At 36.4% G+C, this 19,540-nt stretch overlaps 1 protein-coding gene across 1 annotated transcript in view; it reads left to right on the forward strand.

Annotated features, from left to right (window-relative positions):
* gfra3 (GDNF family receptor alpha 3) overlaps positions 1–19,540 on the forward strand; it is a 67,879-nt gene that overhangs the window by 21,113 nt on the left and 27,226 nt on the right. The window contains 2 exon segments of the mRNA NM_001256636.1: positions 7,289–7,573; positions 19,089–19,181. Coding sequence (NP_001243565.1) covers positions 7,289–7,573; positions 19,089–19,181 — 378 coding nt within the window.

Genomic DNA, 19,540 nt, shown 5'->3' on the forward strand with positions numbered 1-19,540 from the left:
GCTATTTTTGCGCAGCAATGACACTCCTCACCTTAAAGTCTGTGTGAGATCATAATTTACAGTGTTTATTTTGCTATCATACATTGTTATTCAATGTTCGATAGCAAGTTCTGCATGTTCTCGGCTCTACTAAGTGTTTGCTTATTAAAGGAACACTCCACTTTATTCTTTTTTTTGGAAACAGGCTTATTTTACAACTCTCCTAGGGTTAAACTGTTAAGTTTTATCATTTTTGAATTCGTTCAAATGATCTCTGGGTCTGGCATGAGCACTTTTAGCTTAGCTTAGCATAAATCATTGAATTTTACAATTAGTTACTGGGAATTTGTACATAGTCATGATATTAAAATTCTTGATTTCAAATTTAAAATGCAGCGTCATGATATTCAGCGTGGTAAACTAAAAAATGTAACATCAAAAAGGCATCCAGCAGAGCAACTTTGACTGACAAATAATGTGATTTTAAGGATGGAAACAGTTGTTAATGTGCCTATTTTTGCACTGTAATGACACTCCTCACCTTAAAGTCTGTGTGAGATCAAAATTTACAGTGTTTATTTTGCTATCATACATTGTTATTCAATGTTCGATAGCAAGTTCTGCATGTTCTCGGCTCTACTAAGTGTTTGCTTATTAAAGGAACACTCCACTTTCTTCTTTTTTTTGGGAAACAGGCTTATTTTACAACTCTCCTAGAGTTAAACTGTTGAGTTTTACATTTTTGAATCTATTCAGATGATCTCTGGGTCTGGCATGAGCACTTTTAGCTTAGCATAGCATAAATCATTGAATCGGATTAGATCATTAGCATAGTGATTACTTTCATTTAATTAGTTGCATTTAAATGATCAACACCCCTCAGGACGTCGAATTGGAATTTAGCACTAGTACTACAATAACTCTATAACTGCTGGAATGGCACATAAGACTGTAATGAATACATTTTTTTTGGCATGTCATATTTATATTTGAAGCGTCTAGTGAGATTTTAAAATTAAGCTTTGAAAGTCTATCATCATATTTAATGATTTCCCTACTGTAAATTACCCTAAAAATATAGTCTTTTTCTGTGATATAGTCTACACTCACCGGTCACTCTATTACAGGGGTGGCCAACCCTGTTCCTGGAGAGCCACATTCCTGCAGATTTCAGTTGCAGCCCATATCAAACACACCTGCCTGTAATTACCACGTGGTTTTCAGGTCCTAATTAATTGGTTCAAGTGTGCTTGATATGGGTAGCAACTGAAATCTGCAGAAAGGTGGCTCTCCAGGAACTGTCAGGGTGAGGGGAAAAAGGAGTGAGGACTCAATTGCAAGAAATAATGGGTTTTATTAATATTAAAGTACAAATAAAACAAAAAGGCAAAACAAACTACCTCGAGGGGTAAAACACAAATAAAACAAATAAACCAACTTGACTGGGCAGGCAAGACAAGGCAGGGCTGGACACAGCAGGACAGGGAAAAATCGACGACGAACTGGCACAGGACAGAAGACATGAGGGGATTATAAAGCAGAAGTAAATTGACACAAACAGGTGAACATGAGAAACTAATAATGAGTTAACAAGGAGGGTGGGACTAGACAATAGACGGGAGAGCGCATGACAGAGAGACAACACAAGCCATGCGCTCACATAAAACAAGACTAGAACACGCAGCCAATGAGAGAACTCATTAACCACGCGTTCATGACAACACAAGCACGCGGTGCATGTAAACATACACCACGTGCTAAACACAACACCAACAGAAGACTGAACGCAAGACACGAGCATACGATGAAAGAAAGCACTCACCGTGCACTCACACACGCAGCGTGCATGTCTCATCCCAGCGCCGACCAAAACTGAAACCAACTGGACAGAGACGCTGGGAATGAAACACCAAGCTGCAGACAGACGAAAACACAAACACGAGTACAAGGGTGCGCGCGTCCGAGGCACGCAGAGCCCGCGCGGCCGCACACTCTGCGTACACCCACACAGAGACACACAATGACAGAAACAGGACAAGACAGAACTAGTGTCCGGGCTCTGCCACCAAAACAAGAATTTACAAGACCAGAGTGTCAGAACCCTGACAGGAACATTGTTGGCCACCTCTGCTCTATTAGGTACACTTTACTAGTACCGTGTTGGACCCCCTTTTTTTTCTTCAGAATTGTCCTAAACCTCCGTAGCATAGATTCAACAAGGTACTGGAAATATTCCTGAGATTTTGCTCCATATTGAAATGATAGCTTCACGCAATTGCTGAGGATTTGTCAGCTACACATCCATGATGCAAATCTCCTGTTTCAACACATCCCAAAGGTGCTCTAGTAGATTGAGATCTGGTGACTGTGGAGGCCATTTGAGTACAGCGAACTCATTGTCATGTCAAAGTGATGATGCATGCTTTAAGACAATGGTGCGTTATCCTGCTGGAAGTAGCCATCAGAAGATAGTTACACTGAGGTCATATAGGGATGGACATGGTGAGCAACAATACTCAGGTAGGCTGTGGCGTTGACACGATGCTCTATTGGCAGTAATGGGCCCAAAGTGTGCCAAGAAAATATCCCCCACACCATTACACCACCACCACCAGCCTGAACCATTGATACAAGGCAGGATGGACCCATGCTTTTATGTTGTTGACGCCAAATTCTGACCCTACCATCTGAATGTTGCAGAAGGAATCGAGACTCATCAGACCAGGTGACGTTTTTCCCAATCTTTTATCGTCCAATTTTGGTAAGCCTGTGTGAATTGTAGCCTCAGTTTCCTTTTCTTCACTGAAAGGAGTGGCACCGGGTGTGGTCTTCTGCTTTTGTAGCCCATCTGCCTCAAGGTATGACGTGTTGTGCATTCAGAGATGCTTTTCTGCAAATCTTGGTTGTAACGAGTGGTTATTTGAGTCACTGTTGCCTTTCTATCAGCTCGAGCCAGTCTGGCCATTCTCCTCTGACCTCTGGCATCAACAAGGCATTTACGCCCACAGAGCCGCCGTTCACAGAATGCTCTCTCTTTTCCGGACCATTCTCTGTAAACTCTAGAGATGGTTGTGCGTGAAAATCCCAGTAGATCAGGAGTTTTTGAAATACTCAGACCAGCCCGTCTGGCATCAACAATGCCACGTTCAAAGGCACTTAAATCATCTGCAGCAAATCGTCTTGACCATGTTTACATGTCTTAATGCACTGAGTTACTGCCATGTGATTGGCTGATTAGAAATTTGCATTAACAAGCACTTGGACAGGTGTACCTATTAAAGTGGCCAGTGAGTGTGTAGTTGTTACTAAACCATCTGTAAAGTTGTGTACCTCACTTTGTCTAGCCAAGTTTTTTCACAGTGATGAATATGTTGTTTCGAAAGACATTTCTGAAGTAAAGCTGTTTTTGTTAGCAGAAAGTTGCTAGGCACATATGTTTCAAGGCAAATGTTTCTCAACTAATTTTATTAATTTCTAATTTTAATAATCTAGCAATGTTAGAGAGACACATCATCCATAATTTAACACTATTGTGTTGGTGGATAAATGTGTTCGGATGTTTTTCTGTGGACTCTTACCTTTCAAAATAAATCGTGATGTACAGCAATGCGTGTGTGTGTTGTTATTACATGATATGTACGCCATATCTAAGAAGCGTTTTCTGCACAAACTTGCACAAATTTAGCCAATACATTCTTTATAAGCTTTCCATTGAAAAACAACTAGCTGCAATGGGTGCTTAGGGGATGTAGCTTTAAACTGAGGTAGAGTTTTTCAAGATTACTGGTCCCACTTTATATTAAGTGTCCTTAACTACTATGTACTTGCATCAAAAAATAAATACAATGTACTTACTGTGTTTATAATGCATTTGAGAACACTTGAGGTGCTCTTGAGTTGGGATAGAGGTTGGGTTATGGACAGGTTTGGTGGTGTGGGTAGGTTTAAGGGTGGGTTAAGATGTAGGGATTGGTCAACAGTGTATTTACAAATGTAATTACAAAAGTTAATTACAGATGTAAATACAAACAGGTATTTAATCAAGCATAAGTACACAGTAAATACATGTATTTACACAATAAGTACATTATAACAAACTATTAGTTCCTGTGTAAGTACATATTAAGGCCACTTAATATAAAGTGGGACAGATTACTCTTGTCCTCTTTGGTGTAATCTATTCATAAACATTGACATGTGGAAAAAACAGCGCCTCAGTGCGTCCTTGTTGGGGCGCTGTGGAAGGGGTTAAGAAAATCCTGGCTACTATATGGTTAGATTTTTAAAGAGATTGAACTGCAAAACTTAAAAATGGTCAAAATGGCTGCCTTGGTTCAAGAGTTAAAGGACTGGAAGTTGAATTTACTAAATAGCAAAAATATTTTGACAATGTGTTTTTGTGTTGCCAGACTTTGAGACTGACGTCAGAAAGCCTTTCATTGGCTAAGGACTGCCCAAGAGATTTTAAATCATCCAATCGCAGTTGTTTTGCTTTAGTGTTATATTTATGAGTGTGAAAATGTAAAGTTTTTTTTTTTTTTGTAATATTTTGTTTTATTTACCATTTTTATAAGATTTTTAACAAACACAGTACAATACAAATAATAATACAAAAATAATAATAAATACAATACAAAATAATTGACATTAGCCCCATCCCACCCCCTCAAAAAAAAAAAAAAAAAAAAAAACACAAAGGGAGGAATCGTCTCAGTTATCAAATATACACAAGTATACAGCATAAACAAAATTTTAAAAAGATGACAGTATTCACATTTCTACAAAGTCAGTGTCATGAATATATGAGTTAGAGATGAAAATTTCCAAAGGTAAAATGCTAGATTCCCAAGAGTCTTAAAATAGGTCCCCATGTGGTTTCAGCTTTTTTCTGTGAAGTTTCAAGACGTAGTCGCTCCATTTGAAAGACATAAAGCAGCTCATTCAACCATCTCTTAAAACAGGGAGCCTTTGGAGACTTCCAATTAAGTAAGATCATCTTTTTAGCTGTGATCATGCCAACCATCAGGGCTTGCTGTTGGGTTGAAGGAAAAGTGTCCATTATGTTTGAATATCCAAAAATAGCCAAATTGTAGTCAGGTTGGATAGTGGTTCCATAAGCACTGGAAAACAACTCAAAGATGCTGGACCAAAAACTCATAAAGAACAGGACAAAACCAAAATAAATGTGCCAAAGTCCCCTCTGCTCTACCACATCTGTCACATTTAGGAGATACAGAGGGAAAGATTTTACTTAATCTAGTTTTAGAGAAATGAAGGCGATGTAAAACTTTAAATTGTGAAAATGTAAAGTTGATGGAACTACAATAAAAGACTGGCACGCAAGCAATACATCATCCATTCAAGAGCATTGTGTTTACTTGTCAAGAGAGAATTACACTTAATTTTGAAAATCCATTGTTTGGCTTATATTATTAAGCGTTCATTGTCACGGATGTGGTTTTCTTCTTCTGTGAGGTGATTTGGCGTCACTGCTTTGTTTCCAGGAAGATCGTTAAAGGGGACAAAATTCACTTTTACTTAGTGTTTGAACACTGACGTGTGTCCAAAGTGTGTAAACAACCAGCATAATGATGAAAATCCATGCCCCCACAGCTTTTTTATAATCCCCATAAATCATTTCATCCAACTGTGAGGCCGCAAGCCCCACCCATTACTGACGGTCAGTCAGAATCACTTCATTTAGGAAAGAAATGTATTCCTATTAGGCTACTAATGTTATTCAGTCAAGAGCAATGATTGATTTTCTTCTGCTTTATATTAAGAGCATCAGACAGTGGTAGGCACTGTGTTTTATGCTGCCATCATTTTAACACTCAAATCTAATGTAAACTTTTGAATCCTTTCCCAGCTGTTTACGTTGAATGCATTCTTCATCATAAACAACAATGTGCAAGACATTTCACAGCCTCAGTGATTCTAATGAATTGTTCTGGTTTTAGACGGCCAGCAGTGAAGATTACACACATGTAAAAGGGAGAACAGTTTTAGAAGTCAAACTGCTATTGCTGAAAACTCATCGGCACAGAATCTAGACCTTCTTTTAGGACAAAATAACTTTATTTTTGTGCATTTATTTTTTAAAGTCCGCATGAACCAGAAGCTGTGACCAACATCTGATGGATGTCATAGTGGTAACGTCCACAAGATGTGTTGGAATATCTAGCCAATTCCATGCGTGTTCAATAGAAAAGGTCAGGAGAGGTTTTTCTTCAATGTCAAAAATCGTAACAATTTATTGGATACAAATGAATAATTCGATGACAGAGCTCTGGGTTACGTTACCCCAATGCAATACAAGAATTACATTCAAGAGGTTCGCAACTAACATACATTACCTGACTTCAGCATATATACACAACCGATCTTAACAGGTGGAGTTTTGGTGTAACGTCACTTGTCAGTCATTGTTCAGTCCTCCATTGGCCGCACCTTCGACATACTTCCTCTTTTTCTATGAATTCTCTGCACAACAACAAAGCATACATCTTTCTGTGGTTTGTGTTCAGTTTTAACACCTCTCTTCAGACAGGAAGTTTCTGCAGAGCTGAATTTTATTTTGGACCCGCACCTATCTACTTCTGCAAAAATGCTAATTAGTATGCACAGCACTCACACACAACATTAGAAGTTCAGTTAATATATGACCCTTACATGACCAATACTAATAATTGTTTGATTAAAAGAAAAAGAGACAAAAATAATAAAAAACTGAACCTATTTTACAACAGATGTAACATGATTAGATGTTAATATTTGGTTGATTTTAGGTTGGACATTGACGTCAGCCTGACATTGGGTTCTGATGTAAACCTGATTTTCATTTTCAAACTAATTTCAAAGGTTGGGGTACAACGTCAATATGAATGAGAATGAATGAATGAATGTTTCTTTATTCTTGTTTATCTAAAGCACTTTGATTTACCATCGTGTATAAAATGTGCTATATAAACACACTTACCTTCCATTCTGTTTGCTACCTCGAATCTCAAAAAACTCTTCATTGTTTTTTAAAAAGCTTAAAATATTCAAGCGCTTTTTAAAACGATGTTTAAACGCATCCCACTGCTGAATTACAACTATATAGAAACAAGGCTGTATGAAAACACACACACATACACACAGAAAATGTGTGATTCCATCTGGGCCTGCTCACGACCGTAGCCAAATATCTGTCTGCGATGCCAACTGCAGTCTGCAAAATCAATTAGCTCGTCACTAAAGCATATTTTTTAAAGTACACGTGGTTAATTGATTTCCAAAAAAAATGACTTTGTTCGCAATCCTCCAGGGTCTGTCTCCTCTGTGGTGCCGGTGTTCCCTGAATCTGTGGGCTGTTTAGAGGCTCTCCAGGAATGCATGATGGAGCCGGAGTGCAAGCGTCAGTTCCGGCACCTGGAGTATTGTGTTGACGAGGAAGCGGTGGCTCCACTGAATCTGGACGCGCGGCAGCTCTGCGTCGATGCCCAGAACACCCTCATGCACTACCAGCCGCTGCAGGACTGCAAGTGTCAGCGAGGGTCTCGCATGGAGCAACAGTGTCTGAGCATTTACTGGACCATCCGCTTTCCACAGGGTAAGAGCGAGCTGCAAGAGAATGTGTTTCAATATAATCTAATACAATACAATATATCGTTTCAAATTTTGTATCGATTTCAATCATATACAGTTGAAGTCAGAATTATATCCCACCCTTTGAATTTTACGTCTTTTTTAAATATTTCCCAAATGATGTTTAACAGAGCAAGGAAATTTTCACAGTATGTCTGATAATATATTTTCTTCTGGAAAAAGTCTTATTTGTTTTATTTCGGCTGAAATAAAAGCAGTTTTTAATTTTTTTAAATCCATTTTAAGGACAATATTATTAGCCCCCTTAACCTAAATGTTTTTCAATAGTCTACAGCAGTGGTCACCAAACTTGTTCCTGGAGGGCCGGTGTCCTGCAGATTTTAGCTTCAACCCTAATCAAACAAACCTGAACAAGCTAATCAAGCTCTTACTAGGTATACTAGAAACACCCAGGCAGGTGTGTTGATGCAAGTTGGAGCTAAACCCTGCAGGGACACCGGCCCTCCAGGACCGAAAAAAACCATAGTTATACAATAAGTTGCCTAAGTACCCTAACCTGCCTAATTAACCTAGTTAAGCCTTTAAATGTCACTTTAAGCTGTTTAGATGTGTCTCAAAAAATATCTAGTCATATATTATTTACTGTCTATTAAAATAATCAGTTATTATAAATGAGTTATTAAAACTATTATGTTTCGAAATGTGTTGAAAAAAATCTCTCCGTTAAACAGAAATTAAGGAAATAAATAAACAAGGGGGCTAAAAAATTAGGGGTGCTTCAATTCCGACTTCAACTGTATATCGTATCGATTTTGCAACGTGTGCATCCACAACAGACACATCGCAGCATATGTAATGTTAATGTTAAGGCAGAATTATAGTTGAGTCACTGTTGAAAACGCAAGTGATTTGTGAAAAGTTGAATCATAAAGTTACCAAAAAATCATCTGCATGTGTGTTTTAGACCTGTGCATTTCAAGCCAATTCTAAGCATTCAGGCAGAAAAATTATAATGTTTTGCCAATGTTTTTCTTTGCCATGATGACAGTACGTAATATTTGATTAGATATTTTCAAAGATACTATTATTCAGCTCAAAGTGCAATTTAAAGACTTAAATGGGGTAGGTTAATTAGGCAAATTGTATAATTCAATTCAATTTCAATTTACCTTTATTTGTATAGCACTTTTGCTATGTAAATTGTGTCAAAGCAGCTTCACATAGAAGATCAAAGTAAATTGAAACAGTGTCAGTTCAGTTTTGTGTTTAAGTTCAGTTCAGTTTAGCTCAGTTCAGTCTGGTTAATAATCACTACTGAGAGTCCAAACACTGAAGAGCAAAATCCATTGATGCGCAGCTCTACAGATCCCGAACCATGCAAGCCAGTGGTGAGGAAAAAACTTCACCAATTGGCGAAAGTGAAGAATTAAAAAACCTCGAGAGAAACCAGGCTCAGTTGCGCACGACCATTTCTTCTATGGCCAAACGTCTTGCGCAGAGCTGCAGTCTAGGCACCGGAGGCAGGAGAATGCTGGACCTCAGCGAAGACTCATCTGTCCCTGGAGCGTCACAGGAATCAGTCTCACTGTATTGAACTTATTCTAAAATGTGGAAGTGCGCCAGTTTTCGTGATTGTTTTAGAACTTTCGATCCAGTCGCCTATGGGAGAAATGACTAGGAATAATAAACGGCAGAAAATGGTCAAACTACTTGCTCTGCAAACAAATATTTGCATTACTATTCAGACTAAGTAGAATAATATAATAAGAAAATATCAGTTTGCAATATCAAGCAGCGTATCGAGCAGTTTTTAACGGCCAAAAATAAATGGAAGTAAATCAGACCGGAAGTCTCGAGCCAAAAAGATTCAAATGGCTGTGCCCACTCGTTGGGTAAGAATAAGGTGAATAACAGTGGTTTGTTCTGTAGACAGTTGAAAAAAATATTGCCTAAGGAAGCTAACAATATTGACCTTAAAATCTTTAAAAAAATTTTAAAAACTGCTTTTAATCCTGCCGAAATAAAACTAATAGGACTTTGTCCTGAAGAAAAAATATTATATGAAATACTGTGAAAATATCATTGCTCTGTTAAACTTGATTTGGTAAATATTTGAAAAATGAAATAGTAATTCACGAGAAGGCGAATATTTTAAACAATGAACATTATACAGTGTTACGTTACATTTAATGATTCAGTTTGTGTACCCGAATACTGCTAGACTCCCAGAAAACCCTTTTTTTTTGTCTTTTGTATGTTTTCTCTACAGTATTTATCAATGCTTGTGATTGGTTGATTATACTTTATGCAGATGTATTCCATTAAATGCATTCCTAATCAATCTAAAATTATGAATTCTTTTCAATCTATTCACTTCATCATGGTAAAATTTGTCCCCAATTTTCACAATATACAGTTGAAATCAGAATTATTAGCCCCCCCACCCGCCCTGTTTATTTTTCTCCAATTACTGTTTAATGTAAAGCAGATTTTTTTTCCAACACATTTCTAAACATAATAGCTTCCATAACTCATTTCTAATAACTGATTTACTTTATCTTTGCCATGATGACAGTAAAACATCCTTTGGGAAATATTTAAAAAAGAAAAAAAAATCAAAGTGGGGCTAATAATTCTGACTTCAACTGTATATTGCAGAAAAATAAAAGTTCAATGAAAAATTTTTTCCTGTACTGTGCAGCTCTTGTGTGTTTTCCTCAGTGACCGTTGTCAGCTGTAAGTTGTCTTATAATTCACCCCTACTCTCCAACCACCTGGATCTATTCTGACATTTACTTCCTCCCTAAGTTTATTTCTTATGAAAAATCCTGTTCAAGCTGGAAAAACTTTCATCTAGGGACTCCCAGAGGCTGCAAAGTCAGCCCTAAAGGGTCCGTAGAAAGTTTAAGAGAAAATATTGTTTTTGTAAAAGACCAATTTTAGATCCGGGAAAATGGCTATTGACATGAATTTGAATCATCATTATAAACAAATACTTTGAATTATTAATATTTTGATCATATTGTTATCACAATCATAACTTTCCTATTATGTTATACACTGTAAAAAAGTTCAGAGTTTTATGGTATATTTCCGGCAGCTGGGGTGGTGGAAAAAAAAAAACTGAAAATAATGTCTGTTAAATTACAGAAACTTACCATAAAATAACAGATATTAAATAAATTACAGAAATTTATCAGAAATTTAATTTTAAGGACATTTCTGTACTTTAATATCTGTTATTTTATGATATATTTCTGTAATTTAACGGCTGCTATTTAACGTTTTTTTCCCGGCACCCCAACTGCTGGAAATAAACCGTAAACTTGCGATTTTTTTTTACAGTGTATATATATATCTGGAAAAACCTTTTTCTTTAGTTTGGCTAGAATCAAAACAGTTTTTTAATGATCTAAATGTATTATTATATTTTATTTGCAAATAAAGCAGATGAATATCAAATACAAATACAGAACAATACAAAATAAATCAATAAAATATATAAATAACATCATTTAAATGTATATGCATATTACATAATTAATGTATTAATTATAAGGGGGGGGGGTTGCCAATATCATTGCCATTTTTTTTGTAATAGTAATAATAATTTTGGGGGAATTTCCTCATCTACCACCCATGTGCAGCATCCACTTGGATGACGTGACGTGACCAGCTGATTGGTAGAGAGGAGACAGAGTAATGAAGCCAATTATAATATGTGGGTGGTTAGGAGGCCATGATAGACAGAGGCCGGTGGGCAAATTAAGCCAGGATGCCAGGGTTACCCCCCCACCTCTTGTTTTGAAGGACACACTGGGATTTTTAACGACCACCTTGGTTTAACGTCTCATCCGAAAGACGAATCTTGTTACATGTTTGCTAGCATTGAAGAGGGACACATAAATTCAGAAAACATCCCCATTTATGGAAATAAGAATCCAAGCAGTTTAAAAAATATATATATATTTTTAAAGTCATTATTATTAGCTCCTCTAAGAAATTTTTATTTTTTTTTATAACGAAACACTGTTGTCCAATAACTTGCCTAATTAATCCTAGTTAAGCATTTAAATTGCACTTTAAGCTAAATACTAGTGTAACGTGAACTGGACGCTGACAACAGGGAGGTGAGGATCCAAACGCAGGGTTTATTATAACAGTAAACAGTCGAAGTCGAATACACTGGCAGATGGTCAAATAGCAGGCAGCAAATAAAAATGAACAAGCAAAACAAAACTATACAGTTTAACAAGACTCCGCAACTTCTGTTTGTTTGTGTGGTGTATAAATAGTCGAAATAGTCTTCAGCTGTGTGATTCTAATCAATGGAGACTCGGAGCAGGTGTGTGTGTGTGTTGCATGACTGGATCTTGTAGTTTTTTTGCTGGCAGATTTGTAGTTCTCCAGGGATCTGCTTGGACTGGATATCTGGTGTCTGTGATAACTTGTATCTTGAAAATAACTAGGAAAATATTATGTGCTCTCGTCATGGCAAAGACTAAAGCTCGTTATTGATTCGTTATTAAAACAGTCATTTTTTTTTAAATGTGTTACCATTTGTTTTAACAACACTTGGGAAATAGTTGAAAAAAAGAATATAAATTCTTTACAAAAAAAAAAAAACTTCAACTGTGTGTGTATGTGTGTGTATATGTGTGTGTGTTTGTGTGTGTGTGTGTGTGTGTGTGTGTGTGTGTGTGTGTGTGTGTGTGTGTGTGTGTGTGTGTGTGTGTGTGTGTGGGTGGGTGGGTGGGTGTGTGTGTGGTCAAATAACAGTAAGCTATGTTTTTGTTGTTACAAAAGTCTGTATTCCTTAAAGAATATCAAGCAGAACAGCTAATGTCATCAAAATGTCTGTAGAATTATGTGACGCTGCTTAAAATTCAGCTTTTTAAAATCTAAAATATAAATATACTATAAAATACACTTCAAAAATACTATATATACACTACCGTACTAAAGTTTGGGGTCCATAGGATTTTTAAATGTTTTAAAATAAGCTTCTCCTGCTCACCAAGGCTGCATTTATTTAATCAAAAATACAGTACAGATAAAATTGTGAAATGTTATTGTTCATTCATTCATTTTCTTTTCAGTTTAGTTCCTTTATTAATCTGGGGTCGCCACAGCGGAATGAACCGCCGAAATGTTATTGTTCTATAAAATAACTGTTCCAAAGTAGTTTATAATTTAATTTAAAAATTTAGTCCTGTTTTCCCAGAGATGGGTAGCGGCTGGAAGGGCATCCGCTGCGTAAAAACTTGCTGGATAAGTTGGGGGTTCATTCCGCTGTGGCGACCCCGGATTAATAAAGGGACTAAGCCGACAAGAAAATGAATGAATGAATTAATTTATTCCAGTGATTTAAAGATGAATTTTCAGCTTCATTACTCCAGTCTTCAGAGTCACATGATCCTTGTTATTATTATTCTTATTAATAACATTATTATTATTCGTAATAGTAATAAAAGTAAGAATGACTGGAGTAATTATTTCATTTGAAACTACATACAATAAGCCAACAGTTATTTAAAATTTTAACAAATATTTAACAATTATTTTTACATTTAATAAATGCAGCCCTAATGAACAGAATGATTTTCTTAAAAAAAAAAACATAAAAAACCCGTCCCCAAACTTTTGACCAGTAGTGTACATACTGTACTGTAAATATGCCATAAAATATCTTATTAATGTTATTAATAGGCTCTATGAAAATATATTACCATAATACATTTCACAATTTCAGTCTTTAAATATATACGCTCGTACACAATATTTAATTTCACTCAGAAAAGTCAGCCACATTATAGAAGATCGGCTAAATGCAGTTTCAAATTTTTTCAAGAATATTCCCAGACCGAACCTCATGAACATGTCCATCTATTCCAAACCAGCCAATATCACAATGAAAGGATCACGTTTTAAAGAAGGAAATCGCATGAGAACAGAGAAGGTAAAGTCACGCATAAGGAATTGAGTTACATTAATTTTTTTTTTAAAAAGTCTGCCTTTGTTCTGCCGGTCATAAACAGTGAACTCGCGTATCTCAGCGGATGCCGTTTGTTATGTTCTTTCAGGAGATGCCAAAGCGCTTTAATGAGAGTGTTGAGTGAGCTACCAGAGGATTTCGATTCAGCCAGTAATAGCGTTTAATGACTGCTCAGTAATGTGTATGAAATGGCAAGGAGGCATAAAAGCCAGTCAGACACTAAACAAACGAGCGGCTCGCTGACAGAGCTATCGTGATTAATCTTGCTGTTTCCCTCATCTGTTCATCTCGCACGGCGGGACACACACACACGCGCGCGCGCGCTTATGGAGGAACCGGGACTCGCTCGGTTTGTACCGTCGAGAGCGTCTGGTTCTGTTGTGTGTTTGCTCGCGAGCTGTGGAGATTACCGCGCCGCGGCTGCAAAATTAATTGATTCCGAGTCCGTATTCCCACCCAATATGGCTTATTAATATTAAATCTTATGAAACAGGAAGACGGGTACCCACAGCGCCTCATCAAGAGCTGTTGTAAACGCTGACTAATCCTGGGCTTCTCCGTCGGCGAGCTCGTCATGCGTCTGAGGGGCCGCAGGGGCCAGAAAGGGCCCGGCCTGATCGACAGCCTCACAAATAAGTGCTTTTAAAACACTTCATCTGGAAATGTTAAGTGTTCCTCTCTTGCGCGCAGCATAAATCAGAACCGTCTGAAGCCGCGGTGGGAAATTGAAGTCTTTGGGCTTGTTATTTGCAGTAATGGCTGTTCATTATATGTGTATTCGTTGTCTTTCTTGCAGGAATATGTCAATGATTTTTTTTGCTGTAACACATTTCAAGTATTACAACTACACTGTAAATAATTACCTGTAGAATATACAGTAACTTACTGACAGGAGTTATAATCTACTGTAAATAAATTACATCAAATTTACTCTATTTATATTTAAAGCACAATTTTTCTCATTGTATATGTATTTGCAGTATTGTGCAGTATCTTTACTGTAAAATAGCCTACATTTTCACAAGGCAACTTTAAAATACAGTAACATACTGCATAACTGCCCTAAAGTAAAATACAGTTCATATTGCAGTAAGTACTATGCAATTTACAAAAATTGTTAACAGCGTTATAGTCGCGTGAATTTAAATTTTGCTCTTCTTATTTTAATATTTATATAGTAATGTATCTGTGTATCTTCATTGTTTTGTTACAATTCATCTGCCCTGATAATCACTTAACTTCTGGTCACATGCATGCCTTGGTCACAGTGGTGGAGCTATCAGTCATTTAGGGTGGGGCTATCAGGGTGTGTCAAGTTTCTGCTCTGATTTCATCCATTCGTCAGTCTTCTTTCATTTTGTTAGCAACACCCATCTTTTAATGATCCAGTCAGTTCCAAATGGGCGACATCACACACCGCCTCCTTTTTTAATTTTTTTTCAGAACCATTTTAAATTGGATGCACATCATGAGATGGCAAAAAAAAAGGATTTCCATTTCATGGCAACTTTAATAAGAATTGCTGTATGAATAGTACAAGAATAAGTCCAACTTATGGACTATTTTGACTGTTAAATGAATTGAATTGATTTACGAATTCGATCAATTTTAGTATTTATTCGTGGTCTTTTCTGTTGTTGTACAGATCCAGCTGAATTTTGAGGAAATATAACCATTTTACGTATTGCCAGAAAAGAAACTAATTTATAGAAAAAATATCAATTGAGGGATGAGAAAATTGTGTTAAAATATACACTGTAAAAAAATATCGTAATTTACCAGAAATTTAAATTTAAGTAAATTTCTGTAATTTAATGTTTGTTATTTAACAGTAAATTTCTGTAATTTAACAACCGTAATTTTACATTTTTTTCTGGTACACCAGCTTTTTTTAACGGTGTACATTTATACGACTACATCAACTAGTTGCGAATTGCCATGAGATTGCATTGAGAGGTCTGTTGTACCAGCCTGATCTGACGAGAAAACGTAAGTATTTTATGCTTTGCCAGTTTAGTGGCTAATTCGTACAAATTTGTACGAGTTCAGTTGTACGAAATTGTACGTTTGTAAAAGGAAGGTGTGGCACCAAACCCCACCTCAAACCCAACTGTCATTGGGGGATGAGCAAATCGTACTAAATTGTACAAATTAGATTGTACAAATTTATACGAATTAGCCACTAAATCAAAAAGTTATGAATTGCCGTGAGATTATGTTGGTTTTACACTGAAAAAAAAAATCATTGGATTTACAATTTTTTTTTAAACTAAGTGGTTGCAAACAATTTTTATGGGTTTAATTTAAACAAGCACATTTAATTTAGTAATGTTCATCTTCATTTGTTTGTTTAAACACAGCCCATATAAATTGTTTGCAACCTTTAATACATTTTTTGTAAATTCAATAAATCTTTTTTTCAATGTGCAAGGATTATAATGATACTGTTTTGAACATGTTTGACACTTTTGTATGAATAATATTGTGATCATTGCATTTGTCTTACCAATTTGTGGTCTTCCAACACAATCTCACGGCAATTCGTAACTTTTTGAATTATTGGCTAATTCGTATAAATTCTAATTTTTAAAAAATCGAATGTTCGAATTCATACGAATTAGCTGCTAAACTGACAAAATGTAAAATAGTTACGTTTCCTCATGAGATCATGCTGGGTCTTCTCAGCAATAAACTGTTGCATGCTTATTTTTTGACCCGCGATGCAGTGTTGCCTGATATTGCTATAAAAACAAACTGAAGCATTTCTTGCAAATTCTTGTATTTCGCAAATTGGATACATAATTGCTATCTTCATTAAAGGAACACTCCACTTTTTTTTTTTTAAATAGTCTAACTTTACAACTCTCCTAAATTAACAGTTGAGTATTTTCCATTTTGAATTTAATCGCCAGGTCCATTAGGGTCTCCCTCAAAAATGACCAAAATGTTTTAATAATTTTCCTATTCAAAGCTTGACCCCTCTGTTACATTATTTAATATAACCAACGGATAGGAACAATACTGTCATTGCGGCATAATAATCAAGGAACATTAATGCTGTGCCATGGATGAAGCAGGCGCAATGATATTATGCAGTTCATCAAAATAGTCTTATAAATGTTCTCCCTGTTCTCACCCTACTCAAATTCAAGAGTAAGGTTAGTGGGTATGTTTTTTCAGCCTAACTCTCCAGATGTATCTTACTTCCCTTTATAAATGCTACCTCCTGTGACCTGTCTTCCCCTGAAAATTGTGATGTTTGTGTACGGTTGGGGGGTTCAATTTCACTATACGAAAGTGTATGTGACAAATAAAGGCCTGATTTGATTTTGATTAGTCCCCATATTGGTGAACTCTTTCAATGAGACTGGCACATATCTTTGCATATGTGAGATGCTAATGGTCTAATAAGATTCAATGGTTTATGCTAAGCTAAGCTAAAAGTGCTTCCGCCAGACCCAGGGATAGGCTATATGGATTAAAAAATGGTAAAAACGCAACTGTTTAACTCTACAGGACTCTTAAATGAGCCTATTAAAAAGTGGAGGGTTCCTTTAACACTGCTACATTAGGTATTAAAAACAAATTTAACAGCACAACGCTTGACACCACTCCTTTCATTGAACTATCTAAGAAAAAATTTGTGTGAAAAAATATAATTTGATAAATAAAATAAATAAACAAGAATAAATTTGTTACAAATTTTACATATACAGTATACACAGTGAAACTGAGTGGGAGGCATGTGATTCAGAATAGTTTTGTGTTTACATGTGTTCAACAAATTCAGATCTGTGTCAGATGGGACCAAAAAAAATCAGTTTTTGTGCAAATGTAAATGCAGTCTAAATATGCATGCAGGACTGACACTTGATGTTGCGCCTCCGTAGATGGAGATGTGCAGTATGTGTGAGTGCGTGTACAGGATTTGTAACAGGATTCTGCCTGTTTGCATTTGTTTAAGGGGACGACCAAAATTCTACAAAAATGTCCCCAAAGGAATATGACAACATGACAAAAACCTCCTTCTGGTGATGTTGACACAATAATAACATGCTCGTGAAATGACTGGATGTGTATTGTGGGGTTTGGCTAAGTGTGTAAGATCTATTTTGAGAAAATATGAGCAGTGCAAGTATTAGCAATGCTTGGTAATCTGTTGATAAGGCCTGTTAAAGGGCCATGAACATTCCCCCCATACCCCCAACCCACAACCCTCACCTCCCCCTCCCCCCATTAATAAAAAAGTAAATAATAAATATACAAATTAAATAAAGAATAAAACAAAATTTCAATAGTAAAATATACAAAGTCAAAATAATACATAAAGGTAAATGTAAAATGAAAATGTAAATTGTTAATTTGTTAAAATAAACTTTGAATAAATTAATAAATGTAATTATAAAAGAACAGATACATTTATTTAAATGATGTACACATAAGTAGACGTGTTTCTGTTTATATAAGTACATTCATTCATTTTCTTTTTGGCTTAGTCCCTTTAATAATCAGGGGTTGCCACAGCGGAATGAACCGCCAACTTATCCAACATATGTTTTACGCAGTGGATGCCCTTCCAGCCACAACCCAACACAGGGAAACACCCATACACAGTCCTTCACAAACATGCACTACGGCCAATTAAGTTTATTCAGTTCACCTGTACCGCATGTCTTTGGACTGTGGGAGAAACCGGAGCACCCGGAGGAAACCCACGCCAATACGGGGAGAACATGCAAACTCCACACAGAAATGCCAGCTGACCCAGCTAGGGCTTAAACCAACAACCTTCTTGCAGTGAGGCGATCGTGCTATCCATTGAACCACCATGACCTCCTATATAAGTACAATACATATAAATAGAAAGCCACCACAGGAGTAAATATACAGTATAAGCTTAAGTTTGCGCGCGTGTGTGTGTGGTTCTCACCAATCTTGATTTGCGGCATCCCCAGGGTCATGTGATACAAACAGACTTAATGCTATTGCAACTCATGTCTTGTTCCTGACCCTGAAACGTGTGGATTGACAGTTTAATAAATGTGTATATCACAACAAATCACAACCTATTCAGATCTGTGAAAGCTCATTCATCATCTTAGTGCCTTATTTATCAGGGGTCGCCACAGTGGAATGAACCGCCAACTTTTCCGGCATATGTTTTATGCAGCGGATGCCCTTCCAGCTGCAATCCATCACTGATAAACACCCATACACTCTCACATGCACACACATACTGTACACTACGGCCAATTTAGTTTATTCAATTCACTTATAGTGCATGTGTTTGGACTGTGGGGGAAACCTGAAGCACCCAGAGAAAACCAACACAAACATGGGGAGAACATGCAAACTTCCTGTAAAAATTCAGTAAATCAAAACCAAAGAAATACCATATGATCTCTGCAATTTAATTATACGTGGTGCTGTTAATTAGGTATATCAATAAAATTATGCTTAGATTAGCTGCTCAAAACAATCAGATGTGTTAATGTGTGTGTGTGTGTGTTTGTGTGTGTTGCAGGTTATGATGACATTGAGACGTCCCCATATGAAGACATTGAACTGGAACTTGTGAGAAACACTGAAACATCAAAACTGGCCTCCATAGTTTCAGGTATTTCAGCCTGCGATACAATGTTTCCCTTCACACCTGAATGCACTGTGATGACGGACGGAGTGTATCGCTGTATGTTTGCGCTTAATAGTCTTTTCCTTGTTGTCTTGCTGTTGTATTTCTGTGGGAGAAATAAATCTAAAAAGTATGTATGACAGTGTCTGAAGGTTTTCAGACCAGGGTAAGAAATTAAAGGGATAGTTCACTATATATATATATATATATATATATATATATATATATATATATATATATATATATATATATATATATATATATATATATATATACATACAGTTAAAGTCTGAATTATTAACCCCCTTTTGAATTTTTTTTCTTTTTTCAATATTTCTCAAATG

This window comes from Danio rerio, chromosome 14 (assembly GCF_049306965.1).
Source record: "Danio rerio strain Tuebingen ecotype United States chromosome 14, GRCz12tu, whole genome shotgun sequence".
NCBI classification, from domain to species: Eukaryota; Metazoa; Chordata; class Actinopteri; order Cypriniformes; family Danionidae; genus Danio; species Danio rerio.